Here is a 26,052-nt window from a genome sequence, read left to right as displayed (position 1 = left end):
CCACTGATCAGTGACCTCTTCCTCAGCCCCTGACAGCAGCTGGAACCTGCTCCCATGTGGCACACCCTGCGCAAGGAAGTTTCCCAGGCTGGCAGTGCCCATACCCCTTGCAAAGACATGCAGTGTGGTGCTGGACATCCTGTCACGGGCAGCCTCAGCAGTGTCCAGGGAGACAGGTTACTCCAACCTGTGCAACTGCAGAAAGGATTTGTCTTTTGGAGTCACAGGAAACTCTTGTTGTGAGGGCTAAGCCAGCAGTACAGCTGTAGCAGTAGAGGAAGGATAGCAGAGAGGAATCTGGTTTGTTATTAGTCCCACAGGAACTGAGGGATCTTTCTTGGTTTAATTACTTTGCAGACTCATCAAGCAGTACTGTAGGTGAAGAGCACCTGAAGGCAGAGCCTTCCTGTGCCTCAGGAGCTCTCTTGTCTGGGATCCCTGATTTGTGGGCAGGAGGGGTGCTTGTGTTGAGTGAGCTGATGTGCAGAGCTCAGGGAGTCTTGTCTTCTCAGCTCCATGGGACCAGTGAAGATGTTCAGGCTTTCCACTAGAGAGAGAAAGCCCGGAGGTTCCTACTTGATCTCTTGGCACATTTTACTTAATCACAGAAGTTTTAGAGACTTCAGCTTTTGGAAATGAGGTTGATTAGGCAGACCCTGAGGCAGAACTATTAGCCAGACCCTCCTGTCCACAGAGCCATCAGGAGAAGGACAGAAGTTATCCCCTCTCTCTCTCCTAGAGGCAGCAAAGCAGCTCTGCTGCCCACCTGAATTTGTTCAGCTCTGTGCTGTTCACGTGTAAGAAAATGTTTCCATAACCAGAAAACCAGAGTAAAAGAGCCATAGCCCTTCAGTCTCCTGGGGACCGTAACCAGCAAAGGCAGCTGAATTTCAAACAAGTAGGCTGTGAGCCCGTGGTGCACAATCTCCTCTGGCTGGGGCTGCCAGGGCATGGTTTTATGTTCCCAAGGCACCAGCAGTATCAGCTGGCTGCTGCTCACCCTACTGTGCTTCTTATTGCTTCTTCTCACTTCTGAAGTGGCCCAAATTCTTCCCCCATGCCTTACACACCCTCGGGAGAACAGCAGCCTGTTACAGAGGGCTCCATTCCTGCACCTTCATCTGCTTTTTTCCACAGTCCAAGCAACCTGTGTGGAGATAAGGGCTGGCTGGTCTGAGCATCACAGGACAGAGGGCTTTGCTCTTTTATCCCTTTTATGAGCCTGATGGCTTGTTTTTGGCAAAAGCATCTTACAGAAAAGTAGTGATTGTGGTTGTGAAGACTTGGAGGGATGGAGAAGCTTCCATTTCCCAGGAAGCCTGTTCCAGCAGTTACATATCCGCACTGTTAACAATCCCACTCCTTATTTTTGTCTTGAATTTGTCTGGCTTCAGCTTCCAACCAGTGGTTCTTATTCTTTCTTTTTCCACTAGATTAAAGATTCTCAGCATCCAAAGCTTTCTCCCCATGGAGGTCCTTACATCCTGTTCAAGCCATAGCTGCTTGTTCCTCCAGCAAGGTTGGATAATGCTGCTTTTAACATTATCCCAGAGTTTTATGTGCTTCTTAAGTGGGAGTTCAAGGTTTTCTCAGCCAAAGCCTTTGCAAGGTCCTGTGACAAGCAGAGTGGGGCAGAGCCTCATCCCAAAGGGAACAACATTTTCTGAAGTCAAAATCATCAATTTCAGACACTAATGCTGCCCTCTTGAGCTCTCATGCCCTCAGGGACATGATCTGTTTGCTGTTTCATGTGTGCCCCCTCCTTGTGTGGAGGTTCTGGAGAACTGAACAGTCTCCTACATTTGATGCTGTATTGGGCAGTCTGTGAGTGAGCATGACAGGGGACACTCCAGAGACATCTGTGAATAGGGATCAAGGCTCCTTCTAGTCCCAAACAAGGGGGCTTCAAGTGGACTGACCTGCCAGAGGCTGGTGGCACTCGCAGGGGAGGAGGAGGCAGCACACAGAGATGCTGCAGTGAAGTGGCCCCTTCCCTCTTTGCTCTGTCCCTCCTGGGCAGGACAGACCTGTGCTTTGATCCAGACACCTCCACCTGTGAAAGAATAGCCAATGCTAACCAATCCCTTTTCTGCTGAGGCCACATCCCAGCAGGTGCCCCATCACCAGTCCTCTGAATCTGCTGACATCTCTGCCTGGGCATCTGTTGCTTTCACTGTCCTGATCCTCTTCCTTCCTTCTCTAATGGCTGCAAACACTTCATTTCACACCACTCTTCCCTGCGTTGTCTCATGCCTTTACATCTTCCTGCAACTTTCTCCTCAAGCAAGTGGTCTACAGCAAAATTCCTACTGTGGGAGCAGCAGCCACAGGAATTGCTGCCAGGCACCAGTGGCACTGGGGGGACAGCCTGCCCAGGAAACAGGAAAGTGATGAGTAGGATGTGACCCCTGCCTACTGCCCATCACAGTCTGGCTGCAGCCAGTGGCCTCTCCACCTTCTTGGGATCTGAGCAGATGGAGGAACAGCCAAATCTCTCTTTTGTCATCACCTCTTCCTAACAGGGTCCAGGCAATGCAGGCTACAGGAAAGAAGCAGAGTGCCAGATCAGAGGGCTTGGAAACCAAATGCAATTTTTCTGTTTCCTGTTCTTCCAGAGCACCAATCCACTCTGGGAATGGTCTTTCTGTCCCACCTTATCCGCAGCCCTGGGTTGGCTCTGTGACCAAGCTGGGCAGGTTTAGCACTAGCATGGTGCCTCTGGGAGATGTGAGCCATGGCTGCGTTCATCCTTCCAAGACCAACCTGCTGCTGCCGGTCCCAGATGGAGTTTGTCTCTGCCCCAGACTCCAGTGCAGGAGGAACAGTCTGGCTCCAGCTCTGCACATGTCTTGCAGCTCCAGTGGGTGGGTGCCAGAGCTGCTAGCCATAGCATGACTTTGATCCATTTGAGAGTCCATGCATATGCACTTCAGAGACCTTTTTTCTGGTGCACCAAGAGGGAAAGGCCTCTTAACCCACTGTGACAGCAAGCAGAGCTGTAGCTGCTTTAAATCTGTCTCCTTGTTCACAGATACAATGATCCCCATAGCTAACCTGGAACTCCTGGAAGGAGAGAGAGTGCAGAAAGCAGACAATGCCTCAATCCTTGAGACTTGATAGAAAGGACAAGGCGGTGGAGTGGATGCCCTGCTCAAACCTGCTTCAGGCAGTTGTGCCAAGGCTCGCTGGGAGATTTCCACAGGGCACCATTTCCACTCTGTCCTTCAGCAGACCATGCTTTAGCCTGACATCTCATGGGAGAGCTTTTCCCCCATGCACACCTGAACTGCCCGGGATTTCATCCCTCCCATCTGTGGCCAGAGCAAACGTCCTCTAACGACAGTTCCTGCCAATCCTCGCCTCTCCCACCCCTTCCCTGTCTGCAGGCATCACTCCCACCAGAGTCAGTGCTCTAGCGTGCAGGGCAGATGGGGGTGCCAGACGCCTGCGCAGCAGATTTTCAGTCATCAGGAACAGCTTCCATGTGTGTGTGCAAGCTCCAGTGAACCTGCTCCCCGTCCCCACCCTTTGTCACTCCCAGACCTGTGGCCGTGTCTCTGCCTGCACGGCGCGCTCTGCAGCCCGGCCCGGCCACGCTCTCCTGGACAGTGACCTGGAGCCGAGGGTCCCCGCGGAGCGGGGGGGAACAGCAGCCACAGTCCTGCTCTGGCAGCTCGGCCGGCTGCGTGTGCGACTCTGCTGGGTGTGCGGCTGCGGCAGCAGCGCTGAGCTCCCCTGGTGCCCAGGGTGGGATTGGTACGGGTGGGTGAGAGGCAGCCCCCGCAGCGCTGCCCGGGGAGGGGCCCCTCGGGTGCAGCGCAGGGGCCGGAGAGGGACCGGCTGGGACCTTCAGCTGCGATTTGCAGCTCCTCCTGCCAAGGCAGCTCCGCTAATGAGAGCACCGGGGAGCGGGGACGTGCGGCAGGCGGGAGCGGGGCCGGGGGAGCCGCTCCTGGCGCCTCACCCGAGGGCCCCTTGCCTCCCTGGACCTGGAAACCGGGGCGGCCCAACCCATTCCCTAGAGCGGAGGTGCTCGGGACGGGTCAGACGGACCTAGTAGGAGCCCACGGTCCTCCCTCCTCCAGGGCAGACAGCAATGTTCTTTCCCATCGAGTTCTCCTCAGTGCCTTTGGGCGAAGCCAAGGAGGTGAAAAATCACCCGCAGCATCCAAGCATCTGATCACAGCACCATTGGGCACAGACCTTCACACTGCTGTGATGCTTTCTCAAGGACACCATCAATTCACAGGCAATATCATATTTTCTTCTACCACCACAGCTGAGCAGGCAGCCCCTGCTGTCGACTCACCCTTGATCCCTCCAGGACTTTCTCATCCTGCATATGAATCTTATATAAAGAAAAGAATTTTAAGTGTCTACCAAACTCAGTTTCTCACCGCCCATACTCGTTAGAGGAAGGTCCATGAGGAGCCACAGGAAATGGAAGTCTGGTTTCCAGCTTTGGCTTTTCCACAGGGTTTGTGTTCCTCTCACCCTGCCTAGAAATATGCCCAAGTTTTTTCTCTGCACAGATGTAACCTTACAGCATTGTACATTAAAGGAGCAGGAATCAATACCAAGGATGGATAAAAAAGAGTTGAGTACCACGATACCACATGGAAGAGCACTGAAAAACGTCTTTAGCATTCTGTAAGAATCTGAAGAGAAATCTCACGCCTGCCTGGGGTGAAATAAATGTATTGCTTCCCTCTGGACTGTTTCAGAGAGATATTAAGGAAAAGAGATAGAGTATGTACGTTGCATGCCTGAAATGATTCTAGAGGTACTAAATGCTGGATCAGCATTTCAAAGGCACTGTCCTGTGAAGAGTGAATATTGGTGCTGCTCCTGCCCTCCTTCCCTCCACTCCTTACTCCCACACATGTACAGGTTTAAGTGTAGGCAGGCAGACTGATGTACCTGCAAAAAGCTTTATTTGAAGGGCTTCTCTGACTATTATACAGCTGACTGCCCAAATCACTCAGGAAGAAAAAGCACTTCAACCATATATGAAAATGTTATCTCAAAAATAACAAGGCCGTAAACCACTTGACCTCAGAGGAGAGTGGACAGGCATTTCTGGCAACCAGGATGGGCACTCAAGCTGCCCTTGCATGGGTGAAGGACCTGGAGGAGCACACAACGACCACATCTCTTGCAAGATGTTCCAAAAGCCACGGGATGCCACTTAGGTCATGAGTCAGCTGTGTGTGGCAAACCCAGCAGAGATGTGAGCGTCTTCCTAATTTCACTGGGAAGCTTCAGTGCCCATTGGCCACACTGCTGCCACCTGAGACCATCCTCTTATTGGACAAGCAGGCATCAGCAGTGGCAGGGGAGGAGAAGGAGGTGCAAAGACTGCTTTGGGGAGCCCAGGCCTGGCTCCCAGCTGTGATTGATGCCGTGGTGGTGTAGCCCTTCTCTCAGCAGGCAGCTGAGAGCTGCCTCACGCCCAGCCAGCGTGCAGAAACCTCTTTGTCATGGCAGCTAACGAGCAGATTGTATTTCACAGCGCCGCGGCCCCGCACAGGTACAGCCAGCAGCTTTTATCTTCCTGATAGCTCCCACGGGAAAGGAGCAGCCGCTAGCCCGCGGAGCAGGTCACGGCCCCGTCTTGCTGGGCTGTACGGTGTTGGCAGCTTTTAAGCCCTTTGTCGGTTTTCACCTGCCTGTGGCTCTTTGATAGCACAGGAGTGGAGGGAAAGAGGTTGTGGAAGCACCCGCCAGAGTTTGTGAGGAGCATAGTTGTGGGATGTGGGATCAGTGCTGAAGCACATGGGAGAGTGAGGAAACAATCATGACAGCGATTGGCACCTAACTTATTGGGAGACTTCTCTTTAAAACAACACCAAAATACAAGTTAAAGGCTTCCATTGTGTTTAACAGCCTGGGGTTTATTCCTCTAACTCCTTCCCTGGCTTTGATCCCGTTCTGAACTGCTCTCCTTCTCCAGCCGCTCTGGAGCTGCTGCCCCGCCGTGCCAGGAGAGCTGCCCATGGGTCACCCTCTGCCCCACTGTGCCAGGAGAGCTGCCCATGGGTCACCCTCTGCCCCACTGTGCCAGGAGAGCTGCCCATGGGTCACCCTCTGCCCTGCTGTGCCAGGAGAGCTGGCCACAGCCATCTGCTACCCTCCTGCACCCGGCAGGCAGGAGCTGGCCTGCACCCATCCAGCTGGGAGCAATCCAGCGGGCCCTGATGCCCTGGAAAAGGTGGTGATGTGGCTTAGTCAGGGAAATTGTTTCTTCAGGAGAAATCCATCAAGTGCTAGCTGTGAGCCCAGGTATATCTCAAACAAAGCCCCCCAGGCTCCCCCCAGCCTGGCCCCCAGAGCTGGCAGGTATGCTTGCTGGGAGGCTGCATGTGGGAGCAGACCAAGGTGCCCCAGGAGGTACCCAGAGCAGTGCAGGCACCATGCTCTCTTGCTCACTGGTTTGCTCTTTGGAGCCAGCCTGATGTGCAGGGATGCTGTTGCAGGGATGCTGTTTTCATTGCCTGAGTAGGCAGGGCTGACTGAGATGCAGCTTCCTCAGACTTTGCTCCCCTGCAGCCACTCCTGAGATCCCAGCACAGCATCAAGGGCAGGCTCACAGTATCAGGGCTGTGCACACCTCCAGCAAGGATCTCCAGCCCACTGGCAGTGTCTGCTGGGTCATGGACCAATAAATCCTCTCTAGGAGAGATGCAGAGCACCCAGCTGCTCTCCCAGGCTCTCTGCTTACAAGGCAGTATATTTACTAACCCCCAGAGGAAAAGGAAACCTGCTACTTTTAACAGGATTTTTTCATATGGTTTCCTTATCAACACCATGTGCTATAGGAGTTCCCCTCTGCCCACGTGTTTCTCAAGAGTGAGGAATGTTGTGGGGCACTGATAAGAACCACAGCTCACTGTGACGTTTTCACCTTGGTTTCTAGAAATCTGAAGTCCTGGCTTCTCTTGGGCCAACTCAGTATGAGCGATCCAGCTGCCCTCCCCGTCTGTGCCCCCAACTCACCAGCCTGCCCTGGAACCCCTCAGTGGTACCAGCCTCCCTCCTGTGCTACCAGACCTGGGGCATTAGATGAAATTTCAGCTACAGAGGTATCGCTCTCCCATCTGCCTCCAACATTTATTGCACCTGACACGAACTAACATCTCCTATTAACACTGTAAGGAACAGGTCTAGAAAATTCATCTCCCAGCAGAGTTTATAGAGGCCACAAGGAGAGAATCCCAAAAAAAGTGCAAGGAGAAGCCAGCACCAGCTTGACATCCTTGGGCAGACCTACCGGTAATGGGTTGAAGTTCTGGTCCACCAAGTGGTTGTGGCCGTGGTCGAGGAAGGAATGCCGCACCACCACATCGATGCCCTGGCTGGCCAGCAAGCCCAGCGTGTTCAGCCACCTGGGGACAGAGGGAACAGAGCCAGGGCACCATGGGGGGAACACTATGGGGGGACTGCCTGGTCCCAGTGGCACAGCTGCTCTCATGCATCCGACCTGATCCCTGCTCCAGCACCTAAGCTGAAACCTCCAGATGGTTTTGTGAGCTGGGCATTAACTGGCTTCCACTACCCCTGCCCCAGCAAGTCTGCGTGTCTCTTCCTCTGGCCCAGCTGTGCCCAACTTGTATATCCCAAACCTGTGCCTGAGCCCCTGTGTGCACCCCAATATCTCAGCCCTGTGCCCAGAGCCTGGGGTGCTCCCCCAGCCTGCCATCCCTCTGCACTCCCTGTCTGAGCAGGGAGGACCAGACCTTTGCACTGGCCTATCTTCTCACACTCCTGGGCAAGACGTTCAACTCACAGCCTGCCACAGCCCTGATAGCCCAGGCATGTCCCTGTGTTTCCCTGCAAAGCTTACATAATCTTCCTCCATCTTTTGTGATCACAACCAGCTCTGAATATCAGAATTAGGGCTTTGCAGCAGGATGTCCAGGCCACGGGGCTGTGCCAGCGGACAAGCCCCAGGAGCCAGGAATGGTTGTAGCTTCAAAGGAGAGAAAATTGAAAGCTGAGCTGAGGAGGGGTAATAGGTATGAAATGGAGAAATTAACAATACTCAGGCTGCTAGGGAGTACTGAGGGGGTCTCTGGGCCTGGAGCTTGCCCTCTTCCAGCTGCAGCAGCTTTGCAGCACCTCAGCCTGCAGAGCCCATGGGGGTGGCAGTGCCCTGGTGCTGGCAAGGCAGCGTCACTCACAGGAACCCGGCTGCGTACGAATCGGAGAGGTTGTTCATGCCTCCAGCTGAGGTCATGCCAACACCTTCCAGCCAGATCTTCTTCCCTGGTGTGTACGTGTTCACTACCTGCATGAGAGACAACAGCAACCACAATTACTCTGGCGAACCTGTGATTTAAAGCCAAGCATACCTCTCTTATCTCATGGGAAGCCTTGTGGAGACCTTTGGTGATGGTGCTGCTGGACAGTCAGTGCCTGCCTGGCCATGGCATGTAACTCCGTGTCTTTACCTTGGCTGGGTGGTGGGAGATATTCCTCACTCTTTCCTGCTACTGCCTTATGTCCACCTGCATCTTCTGGAGCTGCTCCCAAAGGTACTCTCATGTTCCCAGTCGCAGATCCTGCTCTTCCCCCGTGCTCTCCCCATGCACTCTGTCTCACAGACTGCCCTCTCATGTCAACTTAGCTCTCCGTACCTCCTTTCAAAGTGGCTGCCAGCCATGGGTAGCCCCCAGGCACCAGAGGCTCTGCAGTGTGGGAGCACTGGGCCACATACAGGAGCCACATGGATTAAAGGTGGGTGGGCACTCAGGGAGAAGGCAGTGGCATTCCTCCAGCCACAGGCAGTGAGTCCCACAGCTGAGCAGGGGCTGTTCTGCCACCTGAGAGCCCATGGCACAGGTGGAACATGCAGGCCTGAGCATGCTGGCCCATCCCTTGCAAGGCTTCAGCCGGCAGTGCAGACAGCTGAGAGATGCCAGGTGGGACAGGAGGGCTCAGATGGCCAGAGCTGCCCTCTCCCAGCCTGAGCAACCTTCGGCACCACACCCTGTCCCCTCTTCTGCAATCCCACTTCTCCAGGCTGGGTGACAAGCTCCCAAGACCAGATGTCTGCAAACCCAGCGGCCCCAGGAACGCTCTGCGCAGCCTGATGGATCCTGCCCCATTAGTGAGGAGCGCTGGAATGTGCTGGATGGACTGGGATCCCTCAAAGATGTTAAATACGCCAGCTCTGGGCTGCCTCCCACTCACAGCCTGTGAGAGCCGACAACCCTGACCGAAGCCCCAGAGGTGTTGGCATCCTGCCTGTAATTATCTAAGCCCGCCACCTTCCCCGGTCGGAGAGGAAGCAATAAAACAGGGAAGTGGACAAGTCCAGCTGCTCTAATCAGCCCCGGCAGGATGCACGGACTCAGAGCCAAGCTGGAGGCTATTAGCACCCAGTGCTGTGCTTTTGCTCAGCCACACTGGCATTCCCAGGAGAGCTTTCCCCAGCCCTGCCCTGTGCAGGCCAAATTCTGGCCCACGGCTGTGAGGGTTCCCCTGAACTGCACCAAGGGCAGCTCCTTGCTGCTTCTGGTCTGGGAATGGATGGAGTCCCACTCCATTCCCAGCAGGTTCTGACCCGCAGCAGAGGTGGGACACGTCACCACTTTTGGCAGGCTATTATACCTCTGGGGGCTGGGTCAGCTGGTGTCTCTTGTATGCCCCACAGTGATTCCACTATGCCATGCCTCCCCCGCAGCAGGAATATCATCCACATACATGGATGACTCCCAGCTTGTGCCAGAGGGCTCAGCAAGCAGCTTCTCTTCTCCAGCTTTGCTGCACTGACCCTCTCATCCCCTTTCCCAGGGCCTCTTTGAGTTGTTTACTCATTCTATGGTTTCTCCCTGCAGGAATTACAAGTGAGACATTGTGGTGAGTGGTAAGATTTGAAAACCTAGACAAGACAGATGGATAGACATCTCTTCTAGTCCCTAAGGCCTTTTGTGCTCACTAGGTGTTCCTTATTTCTTCCAGGACTGACATCTGAGTGTGTCAGTCTCAGCCCTGGCCCCTCTATCAGCCAAAGGAGGGGACCCTGGAAAGCCCCTGCCATGTATCCATTGTTAGAGATTGTTAGGAGCTGGGTCCCTGGACCAGTGAGGAAAGGAGCACTCACGAGCCAGGCAGAGCCATGGACTCACACCACAGCCCAGCAACAGCTGGGTTTTTTGACACAGTCAAAACATGATCATAAGGGAAAAAGGACATTAGTTCATAACAGTCACAATTCTCCACCAGTGAGAATCACTCTGGGAATGCAACTGTCACTGCTTTGCAAGCAGCATTTCCAGGCACTGTGAGCAAGTGGGGCAAGATGTGGTGGTAGGATCCCCCTCCTGAACAGACATGGCACCAGCTATGCCCAGGAAGGTTTGGTCCCACCTGCCTGCTCACTCCTGTCCTTGTTCTGGGGAGCAAGTCCAGTTTCACCCTCATTACATGCTGCTCCTTTGAAGAACAGACAGATGGGAGACTCAAGCCAGTCAGCTGCCTCAGCAGGGCTTTGCACGGTGTTTGCTCCTGCCACGTGCATCCAGCCTGTGTCCCAGCACACCTGCACAGCCCACGCTGTGCTGCAGCCTGTGGCCACTTCCCTCAAAACCCACTGCACATCCCACCCTGGGGCCAGGCTTTCTGCTGCCTGGAGTTTCACCCTGTGCCCTGAATGAGAGCTGGCTGCATTTTCACTGGGAGCACAGGGCCCAGCAGCCCTCTCCCTGCCCACCCCACCCCAGCTCCCCTGGGAGTGTGTCGATGCTGAGCCCTGGCCATGAGGCAGGTGTGGTGTCCCCTCACCCCTGCAGACTGTTTGCACTTGCTCACCTTCTGAATTTTCCTGATCTGGTCTGAGAGTGTGTCCAACAGGCGTGTTTTCAGGAAGTCTGTCACTTTGGCCACTCGACCATCAATGTAGTAACTGGAAGGAAAATAAGAAGACAAGGTCAGACAGCTGGAAGTGTCTCTGCCCCCAAGCCACATCCTCCTGTTCTGCTGCTGTCCCATACTAATAAGCTTCCTTTGCTCTAGCGGAGTCCCTGCTTGCACCCTGTCCTATCCTGGCCCTCTGGTCATGCCTGTGTGGCAGATGCCTCAGTCTCCAAAACAGGATGTAAGGTGGACACACCCTGAACACTGAGAATCCTGCACTTCAATAACCATGGGAAGTTTTGCAATTTCTTAACTTCAGCTGGTGAAACTCTGGGGTCAGTATTGTAAAGGCTGGGAGCAAAATGCCCCTGCAAAGGCTTTGGAGCACTCTTGCACAACCTGCACCTTCCTTGCTTGCTCTTCCTGAAAATTCCACTGCTCAATCTCCCTGTCAAGAAATGTTGTGGCTGTTACCAGTGGAGGAAATCCTGCTTTCACAGAAATATCTTCTGGCCTATGAATGCCAGGGAGTTTCCCATATAGGGGGCTGATTCCTGCTCTCCATGTGCTTGATTTTATGAAGTACAGCTACAGTGCTGCCCATAATGATGTGAATCATCTGTCTCTAAGTGTGAGAGGAAGGCTCTGAAATGTCTCACTGCTGTCTCCTGGCTCTGGGACATTCTGTGCTGACTGCACATACCCTGTGCCTAGAGGTAATCCCAACCTGCTCCTCCTGAGGAAGAATTTTGGGCTGTCACCTCTCCTCCATGCAAAGAGAAATGGCAGCTCTCGTACATCTCCCAGGGGCTCCTGCCAATCTTGCAGGGAACAGATGCCTGCTGCAGCATGCACTGGCATATCCCTGGGCCAGCCCTTTTCCTGATAAATAGGTTTTGCAAGAGAAACTTTACGAACCTTCTCCTAAATCTGCATTGTGCATCAGCCACTCACCACAGCAAGCCCCAGAGTATGTCAGAGCCATGTTGGGGGGATGGAGGTTCCCAGGAACAGCAGCAGCTCTGGCTGGGGCTGGTGGAGCTTAGTCATTGCCTCCCATTCCTCACAGGATCTACATCCACTCAGATTTCACCAGAGTTACACAGACCCTTCTCCCCCCCTGCAGACCCCAGTGCAGCTGTGGGTGCTGGGATGCATAACAGGGCTAAGACCTGGGCTCTGGAGAAAGGTGCATTCACCTTTCCAGAGCTGCTTTCTCCATGACATGTGTCTCATCTGCACCAGTGAGCAGCTGTAGCAGTGGTGGTGGCTGTTTCACTTGGGTGCTGGAATGCAGGAGCATCCTCAAAGGATGCTGTGGGCTAACCCAGCCTCAGACAGAGCACCTGGCACATGTGCAACATGCACAAGTGCTTGGAGAGGATTTTTGTGTCTCCCCTCTCCAAGTCCCTAACTGTCCCAAAGCAGAATTCTATTACAGGCTCAACTTGCAAATGCATTCAACGAGAGGAACCTCCTCTGTCAGCCCTCCCCTGGGTGTGCAGTCCCAGCTGTGTCCCCAGAGGAGCCTGGGAACATGCCAGGCACACCCCAACACTGTGTGACCTGGGCAAGGAGGCAAGAGGCATTTCTGTATATCCATGGTGACTGGAAGGTGCTAAGGGCAGAGATAATCTCCAGGGAGAATTTAGGAAGTGTTCAAAATCGTTCCGATCACTTACATACTATCGAACCACTGGCTGCTGGGAGGAGAGCAGATCTGTGAGCAGCAGGCAGTGGTGGGGTTTACACAGATTACTTTTTAAGACAAAATTACAAAGCAGTGTTCCCTGGGGATGGCAGATGTTTGGATTTTAGCACTGCACTTAAAAACGGAACAGAAATTACTTTTTCAGACTGCTGTGGACTAAAAACCCCATCACCTGGGCTGAAAACTGGCTGAAAGACATAAAAAAAGGGTTGAATTCACAAGGAAAAGATGGAGTTAGGTAGACTTCAATCTGTGTATGGCCCCTCCAATGCATGAAGTTTTCTGCAGGGTTTAGCCCCTTGCCCAATATGGTCCCAGAACTCCTTGGAGAGCAAAGACAAGCTTGCACCTCCTCATCACCTCATTCAAGCACAAGGTGTGCTCTGACATGCAGCTCCACTGCCAAGGGGAGAGGACCAGCAGCAGACCCACAGGAGCCTCTGCTCCCCCAGAAATCACGTGGAGGCAGCCTGGGAAGGTGCTGTTGTGCTCAGCCCAGACCCTACAGGGAAGAGAAATACCCAGGAATATATGCCATGGTCACTTTTTTTTTTTTTTGACACCTTCATTAACAACCCAAATAAACAGAGACTGGTAGAGGCATGAAGGCAGAAATTAATTATCAGTAATCATGCTTCAGTATCAAGAATTCTTGGTAGCATATTTCCTGGTGGTGAAGAGGGGAACACTTCAGCTTTGGGTGTGTAAACAGAGCAGGAAGACAATTACAAGCTTCAGTAAAATGGGAAAGGATCTCTTGCAAATCTGCCTGGGAAGTCCTCAGACGCCAACAAGTGGTTTCATCCTCCTCAGTCTAGGAAAAAGGGAAAATGGCACCAGTTGCACAAGGCTTGTGAGGAAGAGAGAGGAACTGAGGTCTGTGCTGATACCTGGCTGCAGGTTTGGTTTCCAGCTTGATCTTATTGAGTTAAGGGCACTTCCTTTTGGCAGCTTTAACTGTCAATATAGGCAGTATAGAAATCCACAAAATGCAAACAACTGTCAGGCCTTTAAAGCAGAAGAGCTCATTAGGCGTGGATTATTCCTTGGAGTACAGGCTGCAGCTTTGCTGATATTTACAATGACTCAGTGCACTTGACTTTAAAAAAAAGAAAACAACAACCTAAAACAGTCACAACTCTTCAACCTCCAAAAAATCCAGCAGCAGCTGCAAAGATATCCAGCACTGACAAATACCTCCCCAGGCAGCTGACCTGAGCCAGCCCTGGGGTCCGTGGCACTCACGTCCTCCTCTGCTAAGTCCAGCAAGGAGATGAACAGACAGACCCTCCCCAGCATGGGCAGGGGTCTCTGTCAGCCACGACTCTGCAGAGCACATGTAGCTCTTGGACAAGCTGTTTGTCTCCAACACAGGCTGACAGTTCTTCCAGTGGGCTCTGGGTATGGTATAGCAACAGAAATTGGCCCTGAAGCCTAGGAAACATTAGCATGCACACCAGGAGCACTGACCATGCTGTTTCTCTTAATTCAGGACAGAACAGATATGAGAGCTGGGCTATATATATATATATTTATAGAGCTGGGCCATTGTATCCCCTAGTTTGATGCCACCATCTCTAGGAATAGGCAGTCTGCAAGAACATGAGAAAAGACAGCCAAGAAAAAGAGAGATCTAGCAACCAAATCCCAGATGAAACATACGTCTTGAAGCAAAGGCCATGTACATCTACTTTTGGGTGTCCTATTATATTTTGGATGCCTTTTATACAAACCTGAGACAAATTCTCTTCCCTCCACTTACATTACCCCATTTCTAAAATCATCATTTGACTATGCCATAGAAACCCAGGATGGGATCAGTGCACTTTGCAGAGAGAGATGTGACTGGGCTGCTCCAGAGGTGGCCAAACCAGAATGGTGCGGGGGAAGGATTCAGCCAACAGCTGGGCAAGAATTCATGCCAGTGCTAGGAAATGAACCACCCCAACTCCTGACCTCCATCCTTGGATGGAAATGTAGCATGGGACAACGATGAGCTGAGAACAGTAGTGAGGCAGGGCTGGACACAGAAATGCCCTTGTTCTTGAGCAGGCTGCAAGGCTAGGCTGCACACAGCTCCCCACTGCCTCCCAGAGATGGACAGTGCCAGGCACCAGAGCACTTGAGTGATTCAGGAGCTGGCTACATAAGGTCTCTGTCCTCTTACCTCCAGGTCTAGTGTTTACATTTAAAATGGTTTTCTGGCAAAATCCATGATTTGCTGCATGGGACCATAAGCATTGTACTGTGTTTAATGAAGGCAATGCACTGACTCCTGGGCAGCTGGTTTCACTTACATCCTCCTTCATTGTAAAGAGAAACCTTTGCCCCTATTATCTGACCTCTTCTTCTGTTGCAGTTAATTACATTAAAGCCCACTTCCCAAAGCTCAGGAATTTCCGGATCTACTTTGTTGCCTGCTGCTACAGGGAGAGTCTGCTTGGAATTAGGGCACCCTCCTGCCAGGGATGCCGAGTAGGGCAGATCCTCATGGTCAGCATGACACCCTGCTGCCACTGCAGCTGTGAAACTGAGACACCTCTGCTGACACGTGGCCCTGAGCCATGAGCATCTTCCCGAGGAGATGGTGTCCGCAGCGCGGGACGCGGGGCAGCCACGCCGCTTCTCCTGGAGAAGGGATGCAGGATGTGAGCTGCCCCTTCCAAAGACCTGCAGGCACAGATGAGAGGTGCTGCCCACCTGCAGCCAGCCAATAAATGTATTGGTGAAGAGTGACTGGGGGTTGTTCTCTGGCCCCAAAGGCACAACTCACACCCACACTTTTCTCTACCTGTCTCACCATTGGGAGCCGTCCCTGGCCTGTGCCATCTCCCCAGCCTTGCCCTAGCATTGCCTGGAAATGTGCTGCTGGCCAGGGCCATGTGCTGCCAGGAACTGTTCCTTCCATCAGACAGTGAAGAGGATTGCAAACCCATGGGCAGAGCTGTGCCCTGACCAGGTTTATTTGCAGGTTGTAGTGGGTTTGACTTTAAAATCACCACACAGGTGCAAATGGATCAGAGACTTCTTTCTGCAGCCCCTTCCTTCCAGCCTGTGAAGACACTGCACTCAGAGTGCTCACAGGAGCAGGCTGATGTGAGCTCAAATACACACCCTTATATATACACCCTTGTATACATACATATATATATATATACATATATATATATACATATATATATACACATATACATACATACATACATACATACATACATACATACATACCAGTTCTCTCCTGGCACCTTTGGGAAATCTGTCCTGTGCTACTGCTCAGTAGTAGATGAACATCTCCCCCTGAATACTCAACATGACTTGGCCAGAAGAGATGTCACCCAAACCAAGCCAGGCAAAAGCATTTAAAGCAACATCTCACACATGCCTGTGTGGCTGGCATCTCTGATTTGCCACATAGGACAAGTGACTTTGTGTCTTGGAAGAGAAGGTGGCATTCTCCAAGAAGCCACAGGGACAGATGTCTGCTGGTTGTGAAGATGCAAACATTTACTTTCCCCATAAGTATTAGGGATTTGTGTTTCAGAGGCAGCATTGCATGAGGATTTTCCCATTAAACATGACAAACTTGGAGCTGTGTGCAAGACTTCAAATGGAAATCCAGTTGTGCAGACTGAGAGTGTGCCCAGGGATGCAACAGGGCACAGCTGCAGGTTTAAGCGGACAATGAATCTTCGCCATGTGTGAGGACACCAGCACAGAGCAAAGAGATGGCTGTGGGGAGGATCCTGAGCAGTGGAAACCCACATCCAAAGGCTGACAGGGTCTGGGTTTCCTCATAACCAAACATAACAATCTAAATCACCAGAGTAATGCCAAAGCTCTTGGAGCCACTGTCACACCCTCCTTTAGAGGAAACTCCCTGAGCACTTTGAAGCCATTCATACATCCCTCTCCAGCAACACTTTACTTCTGAAGAGGGAGGCACACATGCTGAGTTTTGTTATGTATCTAAGTGAAACTATACTCAGTTGAGTGAGTGAGACTCAATGGTGAGCTGCTTATTTCTACCCAGTGTCACTTTTCTATCAATTATATTTCAGATATATTCTGTTTTCACACAGAGAATAGGGCTCCTTGCAATATATTCCCTTCTCAATTCCCTTTCTGGATTGAGCACAGACTTTTCAAAGGAATAACAGATTTGACAAATTTATAACCAATATCCCAGGAGAACGTTAGGGTTTGGAACTGAAATACTCATACTTGAAATTAGACAGCAGTTCAGTTTCCTGCTAATAATTTTCTTCTTGGATACAAAGGAACTTGTTTTGTTTTGTTTTGTTGTTTGGAGCAGAAGAATGAGACACTGTTTTGACATTTATTCATAAACAGTACAGAAGCCCAGCTCAGAGCTATGGCCATTGCCAGTCCTCACAATCACATACAATTGCTATCTCCAGAGCTGTAAGCCCTGGCTGGGGGAGAAGCAGAAACACTGCAGTGGAAATGGGTCAGCAGGCAGCAGCTCAGCTCTGCTGACCCTTGTGGGGAGCTGCACCAGCCCTCCCAACCACAAGCTTCTGCTGCAGCACCAGACCTGACAAGCACTTCAGACTGATCCTATGAGAAAAGGTTTCAAGGCAGCCATGCAGGCAGATTCCCTGCACACCAGATGAAACTCCACATCTGAAGCCTGGAAGATTGTTCCTTCAACTCATCCAAGGACTTGGCCCAGCCATCAGGCCTGTTGCAGAAAGCAAATTCCTTGACTAAGTAAATGAGATCAGCACATCGTGTAATCATGAAAAGCAAATTCCCAGATGAGACATAGATCATCATTGCACAGCATGAGCCTGTAAGTAACACAAATCCCGCTCCAATTCCTCTGCTACCCCACTGTCCCCCTTGCAGCAAGCTGCTGCTGCCTGGCAGGGAATGGGACTTACAGGTTGCTGGCCATGTCTGGTGCTATAAACCCCTCTAAGATGCCAACAGTTGCATCTGCAGAAGCCTCTGAGGTTAACATGTTGACACAGAGACCATGGGTGCACTTGCAAGAAAACCTCGTGTTTTAAACCCCCCTGAGCTCTACTTGAGAGCAGGTCCCCAAAGGGCCTTTACAAGCCTCACTAGAGCACTTCAGCAAAGCAGCCCGAGCACCTCATGGAGAGTCATTGTGAAGAATCAGCTTGGGAACAAGACCTGTGGGCAGCATATTCAAGCACACCCTGGAGCTGAGACCCTGGCTCCCATGCTCAGGCCAGTGTCTTGTGTGGGAAGTATAACCCAGCATGGCAACAAAACCACTTTTTCTGAGAACAGAATGGTCTCACCATAGTTTATTCCCTCCAGTGAATACTTGTCTCTGAAACGTGTCCTTTCTGTGGTGGGGGAGAGTCCTGCTTGCCCCACAAAACCTCTTGTCTCAGTTTTGGTGGTCAGTGCTGTGCTTGTATGGTGCCTCACCTTTGCACTGGTGTTTGCAGTCCCACTGCAGAGAGCCACAGCCTGCAGGGGAGCCTACCTCTGGCCACAGCATGCAAACCAGGCCAGGTGGAAATAAAAGGAACAAAAATGTTTTTGGATTTTCCCTCAAATAAGAAAACCTCTCCCTCCACATGGTGCTTGTTACACCCAGTGCTACAGCTCAGAGCTTCCTTTGCTCTTTTGAAATGTAGCATTTGTAGGACCAGGAGGAAAAACAGGTGACAGCATCTCTCTCAGCCTCAGCTGGGCCAGGATCTTGGATGTTCATCCCCTCTTAACTGATACCTGCTGCTGGGGCTCCACCTGCATGTAGGACACAGCTGTGTGTCTGTGGACACCCTGACAAAGCAGAGTGGGGGCTGGGGCATGATGTGTTCACAATTGGACTGAGGTGCCTCTCCCTTGTCTGGACAAACCAGTTTAGATTCAGGCCAGTGGGCAGGAGGAGACAGTGATTGGGGTGAAAGGAAAAGGGCTTTCAGATAGTCCCATACATCTGTGACATGTGGCTTTTGTCTCCTTGTTGTTCCTACCCAGGCCACCCCCGGAGCTGCTTGTCCTGCCAGCTGCCCCTGGAGACTCAGCAGTCCAGTTCAGGGCTCTGTTTCCAGCAATCTGGCAGGCCAGGTTTGCAGGCAGTGGGATTTTTATCCTGTGTCTCAGCTACAGAGGTAAAGTTTATCACATCCACTCCTGTAATTGTTTGAGAAGCTCAAGAAAGAAGGGCAGAGCCCCCTTCACCTGATTAAGTTCAGCAGGGCAGAGGAGGTGGCTGTAGCACATCTGCCCCTTTGACACATCAGCTCTGTTCCCAGCATCTGTGATCACTGCACTGGGTGCTGGAAAATAGAAGGAATGGTGAATACCTACTGTTGCCAGGTAACAGCATCCACCGTGCCACCAGCCACTTTCATGAACCTGTGGGAAACAGAGGAAGAAACCAGATAAGCCCAGTGTTGTCACAGGGGAAATCCTAAAACAAACAATGCCCACCCTACATCATGAGATACCAAAGGTGGCCACTGTACCCACAAACGCTTTCTAATGATGCCTCTGTGTCCTTAAATAGAAGGAATAAATTCTACTTAACACAAATGCGTGTAGGAAGCACAGCTGAGAATAACGAAATGAAACCAAACCATCAGCAGAGCTCTGGCCATCATTTTAGAGCAGGTAGGGAGAGCTTTTGGAACACAACAACCTTTGAAGAACAAGATCTTGAGGTATGTATTAAGTTCTGTGACTTTAACAACACTAAACAGCAATTAAAGAACATGTTTTAAATGTCCATCTTAAAAGAAGGTACTTCTTAGCCCCCAATATGTATTTAATCTGAGGAACTCTTTGCTGGGATTCAAGCAAGGACTGGAAAATGGAAGAAAATGGAAATAAAACCCAGCAAAGCTATTAGGTGCAAAAATGCCACCTCCTGCTCAGGAAGCTCCTGAGGAAGGGAGGAAAAGCTGGACTAATACTGTTGAGTGCTTTCTATTTTTTGACTCTTTCTTTGGCACTGGCTATTAGCAAACTGATGGGATTCTGACCTAGGTTTTGGTTTATTCCATTCCTATGCCTCACCACAGCACTTCCATGGACAAGGTTAAAGTCAGTGATATATGGCTATTATTCTCCTGATGGCTTCTGACCTGACTAAGAAAATACCTCTTCCAGACAGCTCCTGTTTGAGTCAGACTTGAGGCCACACAGGTCCACCTGCTCACACTGCCAGTCCCCAAACCAAAGCAATTCCTAATCTTGGGCACCACATGCAACCACACAGGAGGAGCTGGCAGCTGCAGCGGTGGCTCCCTGGCTCCCCAAACAAACAGCACCTTGGAAAACTGCAGCTCCCACGAGGAAGCCCAAGCAGTTCTGATATTCCTCTGTTTAGGGGCATAGATATGGAAACACAGAAAGGCTTGCTCCAACTGGACAGGCACGTTGTCTGTGCAGGAGTGCAACGTGCACTGCGTGGCTGATGCATTTTGGAAGTGATAATGCACACACATGACAGGAGACATTTTCCTGAGCTCACGAATATGCTGAGAAAGGAAACGATGCTGTATTTTCTTGGGCTGCTTTTGATGCACAAGGATCCCGGGAACACGGCAGCAATGTCACAGCTGTCCCAGCTCCACACTGGGGTGAGTGGTGCTGGGTCCAGCGACCCCAAGGAGAGCCCCATGGCCGAGGGTAGGGAGGGGGAAGGTTTGTGAGGAGAGACCATCAGGCTGTTTGTCATGGCAGGGACGAACAGCAGCTTTCCAGCACATGAGCCTCTAATAAGGTCTGAAACAAGAGCAGCAAGCTTCAGGCTAAATATAGCTCGGAAATGATCATTCTGACTTTAAATTAATGACCATGGTCAATTATAGACTGGGACAAAAGGGCAGCTGGACCCCGTGGAGCATAAGAGGATGCTGGCAAAGGCAGCAATAATAAATCCCTGAAGACAGAGAGACAAGAGATACAATTAGAAATGGAAAAACAATAACATGCTGTAAACTCCTGTAGCACTGATGCATCCCCAATTCTGCTGCGCAGCAGTGCTCTGAGCTCAGCTCCCAGGCTCTGTAAAAGATGCAAAAGCCTTTCTGAAATGCTTTTACGTCTCTCTTGAGGTTCAGGCCTGGAAGACCAGTGGCAATTCGATGGTTGGGGACAGTTTCTCCCCAGCTGAGCAGGGGGAGAATGTCAGCTGGGTGACAAGTGCAGGCATAGGGAGAGGTGTGAGCTCCCCACAACTCACACTGGTCACCTGGAAAAAAGAACATTTTGTGAATATTGCTGAGGAGGTGTTGCTGCTGTATAAAACTAAGTGTGCAGAAATATGCCAGAAGAGTCAAAAACCCTAGCTCCCAGGTTTTAAATTCTCTATAAAGGAGCTGCTGCATAAAATGTAATGCACAAAGTCTATAAGAGTGAACTAATGAACTCTAAACTGAAATTATGAACACAATCTGTATTGGATTTGAAGATCAATATGTTGCAATTGGATTTGAAGATTAGCCCAACTTGTTTTCTAACCTCAAATGCTTCACAATCTGGCTGGAAGTAAACCATCCTGGACTTTATTGAATCACCCCTTCAGGCTCAGCTTGGCACTCTCCCCTCACAGACCAAAACCATGAGCAGACCAAGCTTAAAGGAAGAAGCTCTCTGGTTTTGCTTGCCATTTCCACAGGGCCTACAGCCCCATTGAAGACACACCTAGAGTTGTCCTTGAGCAGGGACTGAAAAGCAAAGCAAACCCTTATTATAACCTCTGGAGCAGCAGAAGCAGGACATCCATATACCCCATCTCCCACGTCTCTAGGAAGCTACTTGGCTTCTCGATAAAAAGTTCCTGAGAAACTGTTCTAGGGGACAGGCATCACTCAGGCAGCACAGTGCAGACCAGAAACAGGACAGAAAAGCCTTGGCTTGCTTAGTGCTCTATAATAGCAAGATAAATCAGTTAGTTCTGGTAATATTAAAATCTTATGGTGAAACATACATATCTAGCTCAAATTTACTTTTCCATGTCTGTTTTTCCTTCTTTCTGTTTTCTTCCTTTTGTTGAGATTTTTGCAAGAGAAAGTTCCTGGTAATTCTTCAAGTCCTGCCTTTAGAGCTGGAGTTGTTCCTGGAGCCCCGCAAATGTCTTGGGCAATGGTCTCTACTCTCCAGAGGGAACCTAGAGCAGCCCAGCAGACAGCTGTGGTACTGCAGGAGTAAGAGATGAAAGCCTAGGGGATGTGAAGATGCAGTAATGCACAGGTATCCAAATATCCTTTGGGATTTAACTAATCCCTTTATTCCTATAGCACCTCTGCTGCTCCACCCACAGATTTTGAGGCCAGTGAAGATCCATACAGTCAAAATGACCAGTGGTGGCACATTTTCATTTGGGATTTCCATTTGTGCAGCCCTGTGCAGGCACAGCAAACCAGACACTTCTGGGAGAGCTCAGATCCCTGCACATGTGCTGCACAGATGGACTGGGCTGGCACAGTAAATTTGCCATTCTTCTACACACCAGAGTCTCTCAGTGAGCACCAGTTCCACTAAGTCCCTCCCAGGAGCAGTGGGACAAGCTCAGCCCATGTTGTGCAATAGTATTCAGAAGGGTGGCAGCCCCAACAGCTGCCCATGTAATACCCCTGGCTGGATTTCCACATATCAGAAATCTGGGCACGTGTTAAAATCATCAAGAAAACTCTTTGAAATCTTCTGGGGCAGCATTTCTAGTTGGGAAAGCAGAACACATCAGAGACACATAGAGGAATAGGAATCTTGGGTAGGGGGTTTTTGATTTTGAGGATGAGACCATGTCACTGAGCTTGGTAAGGACATCTAAGTGACAGATGGTAGGTTTAGATTAGGTATTAGCAAGAAATTCTTCACTGTGAGGGTGATAAGGCACAGGAGCAGGTTGACCAAAGAAGCTATGGATGCCCCATCCCTGAAGTGTTTAAGGCCAGGTTGGATTGGGTCGTGGGTAACCTGGTCTACTGGAAGGTGTCACTGCCCATGGCAGGGGGCTGGAACTGGATGATCTCTAAATTCCCTTTCAATCCAACTCATCCCATTACTCTGTGATTTGTCCATTTTCTTACCCTTGCAGCTGGCTCTGTGCCAGCATCCTGTGCCACCACTGCTACCTGTGGGGCCCTGCATTGAGCTAGGACTGAGAAAAACGTGATTCAGTGTTGCTCAGTGGCTCACACAGTTCACAGCTCTGTCCCAGAGATGGTAATTTTAGCACAAGGTGGGGCTCACTTCACAGGTCATGAATGGGCCGTGGGGACAAAGAGCAGGAGGGCTGCAACACCTCAGGATGGTTCTGATACCCAAACGCTGTATTGTGACACCATGGGTCAAATCTGACTTCTTTCAGAGCATCTCCCATAGCCACATCCCCCAGGACCACAACTTTCACTGTAGTGTTGGCAGATGTCTGAAACACATCTCCTGTCCTGATTCAATACGTGTCAGTCATGGAGCACCTACTGCAACCTTAAGTAAATTGCTCCCATGGTTAATTAGCCTCCAAGTACATTATTTCTCATTTGAGTGTGTCAGGATTCAGCTGCCATCCTCTGGAACTTCCTCGGCTTATTCCTGTTACATTAAAGAGACATTCACATTTGGAAATCTCTTTCCCATGCAGGTAATAGCAGATTTTCATCCTTTAAATTATATATATAAAAAAAGAAAAATAGCAAAAAGCAATGCTGTAACAAAGGATGCAGCTGCACAAGGAGACAAGTTGTTATTGCAGAGGCACCCAGGTGGTTTAACATCTAAATGACTCCTGAGTGCTGGACTTTACAGACATAGCTTATTTCATCTGCTACTCCCTGAAGAACTACAAAACAGAGCCCCTACCCCGCACAAGCCCCAAATGTAGGAACCAGACTGGCCTGCCTGTGGTTGTGGTGGTGCTCTAGCGGATCCCTAGAGCGGGGTAGCAGATTTCTGGCCTTTGAGACAACAGTGATGGGTAGAAAAAACTTGATCTTGTGTCTCATTTGGCTGGTGAGGGTCACTAAGGCCCAGGCTTCATTTACTGACTTCTTCAGGTTCCAGCAGCACAACTGAATACCTGTAGCAGAAAGAGCTACTAGACCCCACTAATGCCATATGCTGTAAAGCCTTTATCCTGTAGTGGATATTAATGAATTTCTTTCTGGGGAACAGAGTCTGGTGTGAACTAGGTATAAATCTGCTGATATATTGTATTCTCCATCTGCTCAGCATCACCTTTCTTCAACCAACCTGATCTGTGGAAGGGCTGCACGAGCCTTCCAGCAAAGGGGGCTTTATGTCCTTGGGGGGAGCTCAAGGAGTTAGGAGATAGGGACTCACCCACCTCTAGCTCCACAACACCCTGTGACAATTACTTACACAATGCCATTGCATACCATGTGAATAACCTTCCTCCTTCTTTACAAAGCTTCCTTCCAAACTGCTTTCTGCACCGTGGACAAACCCCCCCATTCACAGGCTCTTGTGCCTCAGTAACATTCCCTCTGAGCTGTCTCTCTTCTGAGCTGAAGAGGCATGCCCTGTTTAATCTCTTCTCATGTGAAGAAATCACACGCTATGCACATCCTCAGCTCCTCTCTGTAACATCCTGGTTCTATTTCATCTTTTCTGAGGTGAAATGACTAAGATTGTAGATAGTAATCAGAATGAAGGTACAGTGTGTACTTACATAGTGCCGTAATCTCATCTATGTCTTTTCTTATCCATGTTGTTCTTCCTATATAGGTGACAATGATGCTGGCATTCCAGAAATCAAATTAAGTTTCAGAAGCAACAATTATATTAACTCTTTCCTCCTACAAGAGCAGTAGCAAAATCTTTTGCTTATATCTCAGCTCCTTGACCCTGCTGTATAACCAACTGCAAAATGAGTCATCACATCCTTCACACCTCATTTCAACGTATTTATGAATTGAGTCACTCATAAGTTCAATGCTACCAGAGCTTGAGTTCATGCTGCAGTGGCCTCCTCCTCCTTTTGTATCATTAATTTAAAGTTCTTTGTCTTGTGGCTTAAATCTTTGCACAAAATTCTTATTCTGGATCTGCTGAGTGTCCTGGTACAGTTTGTGCCACCGGCCTTGTGGTAGCTTGTGTAATACAATATAACAAGGATATACTTTTTTTAAAAAGAAAATCAAACAGCTGAAACAGCTTCTAAAAATGCAGTGTTTACAAGTCCCTTGTGTCAAATATGGCAGGAGTCCTTCTCAGCAAGAGGACGGGAAAAATGCCTACATTCATTCCTAAAATTCATCCAGAGTCCTTCCCTTTGCCAGGTACCACCTACTCCAGTTACTTATTTCTCCTTCTCGCTTGAATTTAAACAAACAGGCTCTGTCTATACACTGTCTTTGGCTGCTATTTGGATAAAAAACTAATGCCTGAACTGACTGAGGCGTGCTGACCCACACAGACAGGCACAGCCCTCCTCATCCTCATGATGGCAGAGACATAAGGCAAGGGCAGTTAACATCAAAACACTACCAAAGTCTCTCCCATTTTTAGCACTTTGATTTTGCTTTGGTGGAAACATGGTGTTCAACTTGTGCCATTTCATGAGCTGTAAGCTACCAATTCTCTCTACCAGATAAGTGTTAGAAACCTTGGCTTGGGGTTGATCTGTGGGTGAAAGGAGCAGGGCTGAGGACTGAGTCAGGTTTTAACCTGACCCCTACTTGGCTGCCCACAAATAACTAAGACATGCCCCCTCCCAGTCCTGGCATATCCACAGCTGGCAGGGAGGAAGGGCTTCACCACCACTGACAAAAGTGCTTCTTGAGCTTTATGGGCTCCTTTCAGACCACTGTGAAGTGACATCACCAAAAGGAGACAGAGAACCGGATGGTTAAGTCTCCACAGGCTTTACAAACCAGGAGCAGGAGGCGGTAAAATCATGAAGGTTGATAACTTTTTGTGCAAGGGGAAGACTGACAATTTGGAACCTTGTCACCTACTTCTGCCACCTGGCTGGAGGTGCTGTGGCTCTGTGAGCAGAGGGTGGATTTACAGTGGTGACTGCAGTAGCAAAAAGGAGCCAAGGGGGCTGGAAAGAGGGCAGAGAATAAGCCAAGGAGCCACAAGATCTGGTGATTGAGATCTGTGGGATGAGGTATAGGGAAAGAGTGTAGCTCCAGACAAGAAAGATTTTCACTTTTCTGGTGACTCAGCAGTCTCAGGACCTAAACTGGCCACAGAGCATCAACAGCCAGTCTAGCATGAGCAAAAGTGCCTGCCAGCCCTTACCCTGCTGGCATTGCTGCAGCTCCTCTCATGGTGAGGTGACACACCAAACTTGTGAGTTACCAGTGGCAAAAACTGGGCTATGCCAGCTGAGGAACAATGGTCATGAGAGCCCAGAGGCAAATCCACCCAGACACACCAGCCTAAGTTTTGTACCACATGTTCAGAGCTTTAGCACTCTTTAGCATCTCTCCTTCCTGATAGCTTTTCCTCATGTTTGTTCTCTTCCAGCACCTAATGGGCTATCCAGCCATGCATTAACCTTT

At 50.3% G+C, this 26,052-nt stretch overlaps 1 protein-coding gene across 1 annotated transcript in view; it reads right to left on the bottom strand.

Annotated features, from left to right (window-relative positions):
- Window positions 1-26,052, bottom strand: part of HPSE2 (heparanase 2 (inactive)) — a 106,141-nt gene that overhangs the window by 5,143 nt on the left and 74,946 nt on the right. Inside the window, exons 6-9 of the mRNA XM_005520656.3 lie at window positions 18,884-18,931; window positions 10,813-10,906; window positions 8,181-8,287; window positions 7,271-7,385 (exon numbers count right to left, since the gene is read on the bottom strand). Coding sequence (XP_005520713.1) covers window positions 7,271-7,385; window positions 8,181-8,287; window positions 10,813-10,906; window positions 18,884-18,931 — 364 coding nt within the window. The remainder of the gene's footprint in view (window positions 1-7,270; window positions 7,386-8,180; window positions 8,288-10,812; window positions 10,907-18,883; window positions 18,932-26,052) is intronic.

This window comes from Pseudopodoces humilis, chromosome 9, assembly GCF_049639895.1.
Source record: "Pseudopodoces humilis isolate 2021_Gansu_Grassland_sample_001 chromosome 9, ASM4963989v1, whole genome shotgun sequence".
In the NCBI taxonomy this organism is placed as follows: domain Eukaryota; kingdom Metazoa; phylum Chordata; class Aves; order Passeriformes; family Paridae; genus Pseudopodoces; species Pseudopodoces humilis.
Note: the sequence above shows the minus strand (reverse complement) of the source record. Positions and strands in the feature narration are given on the sequence as shown.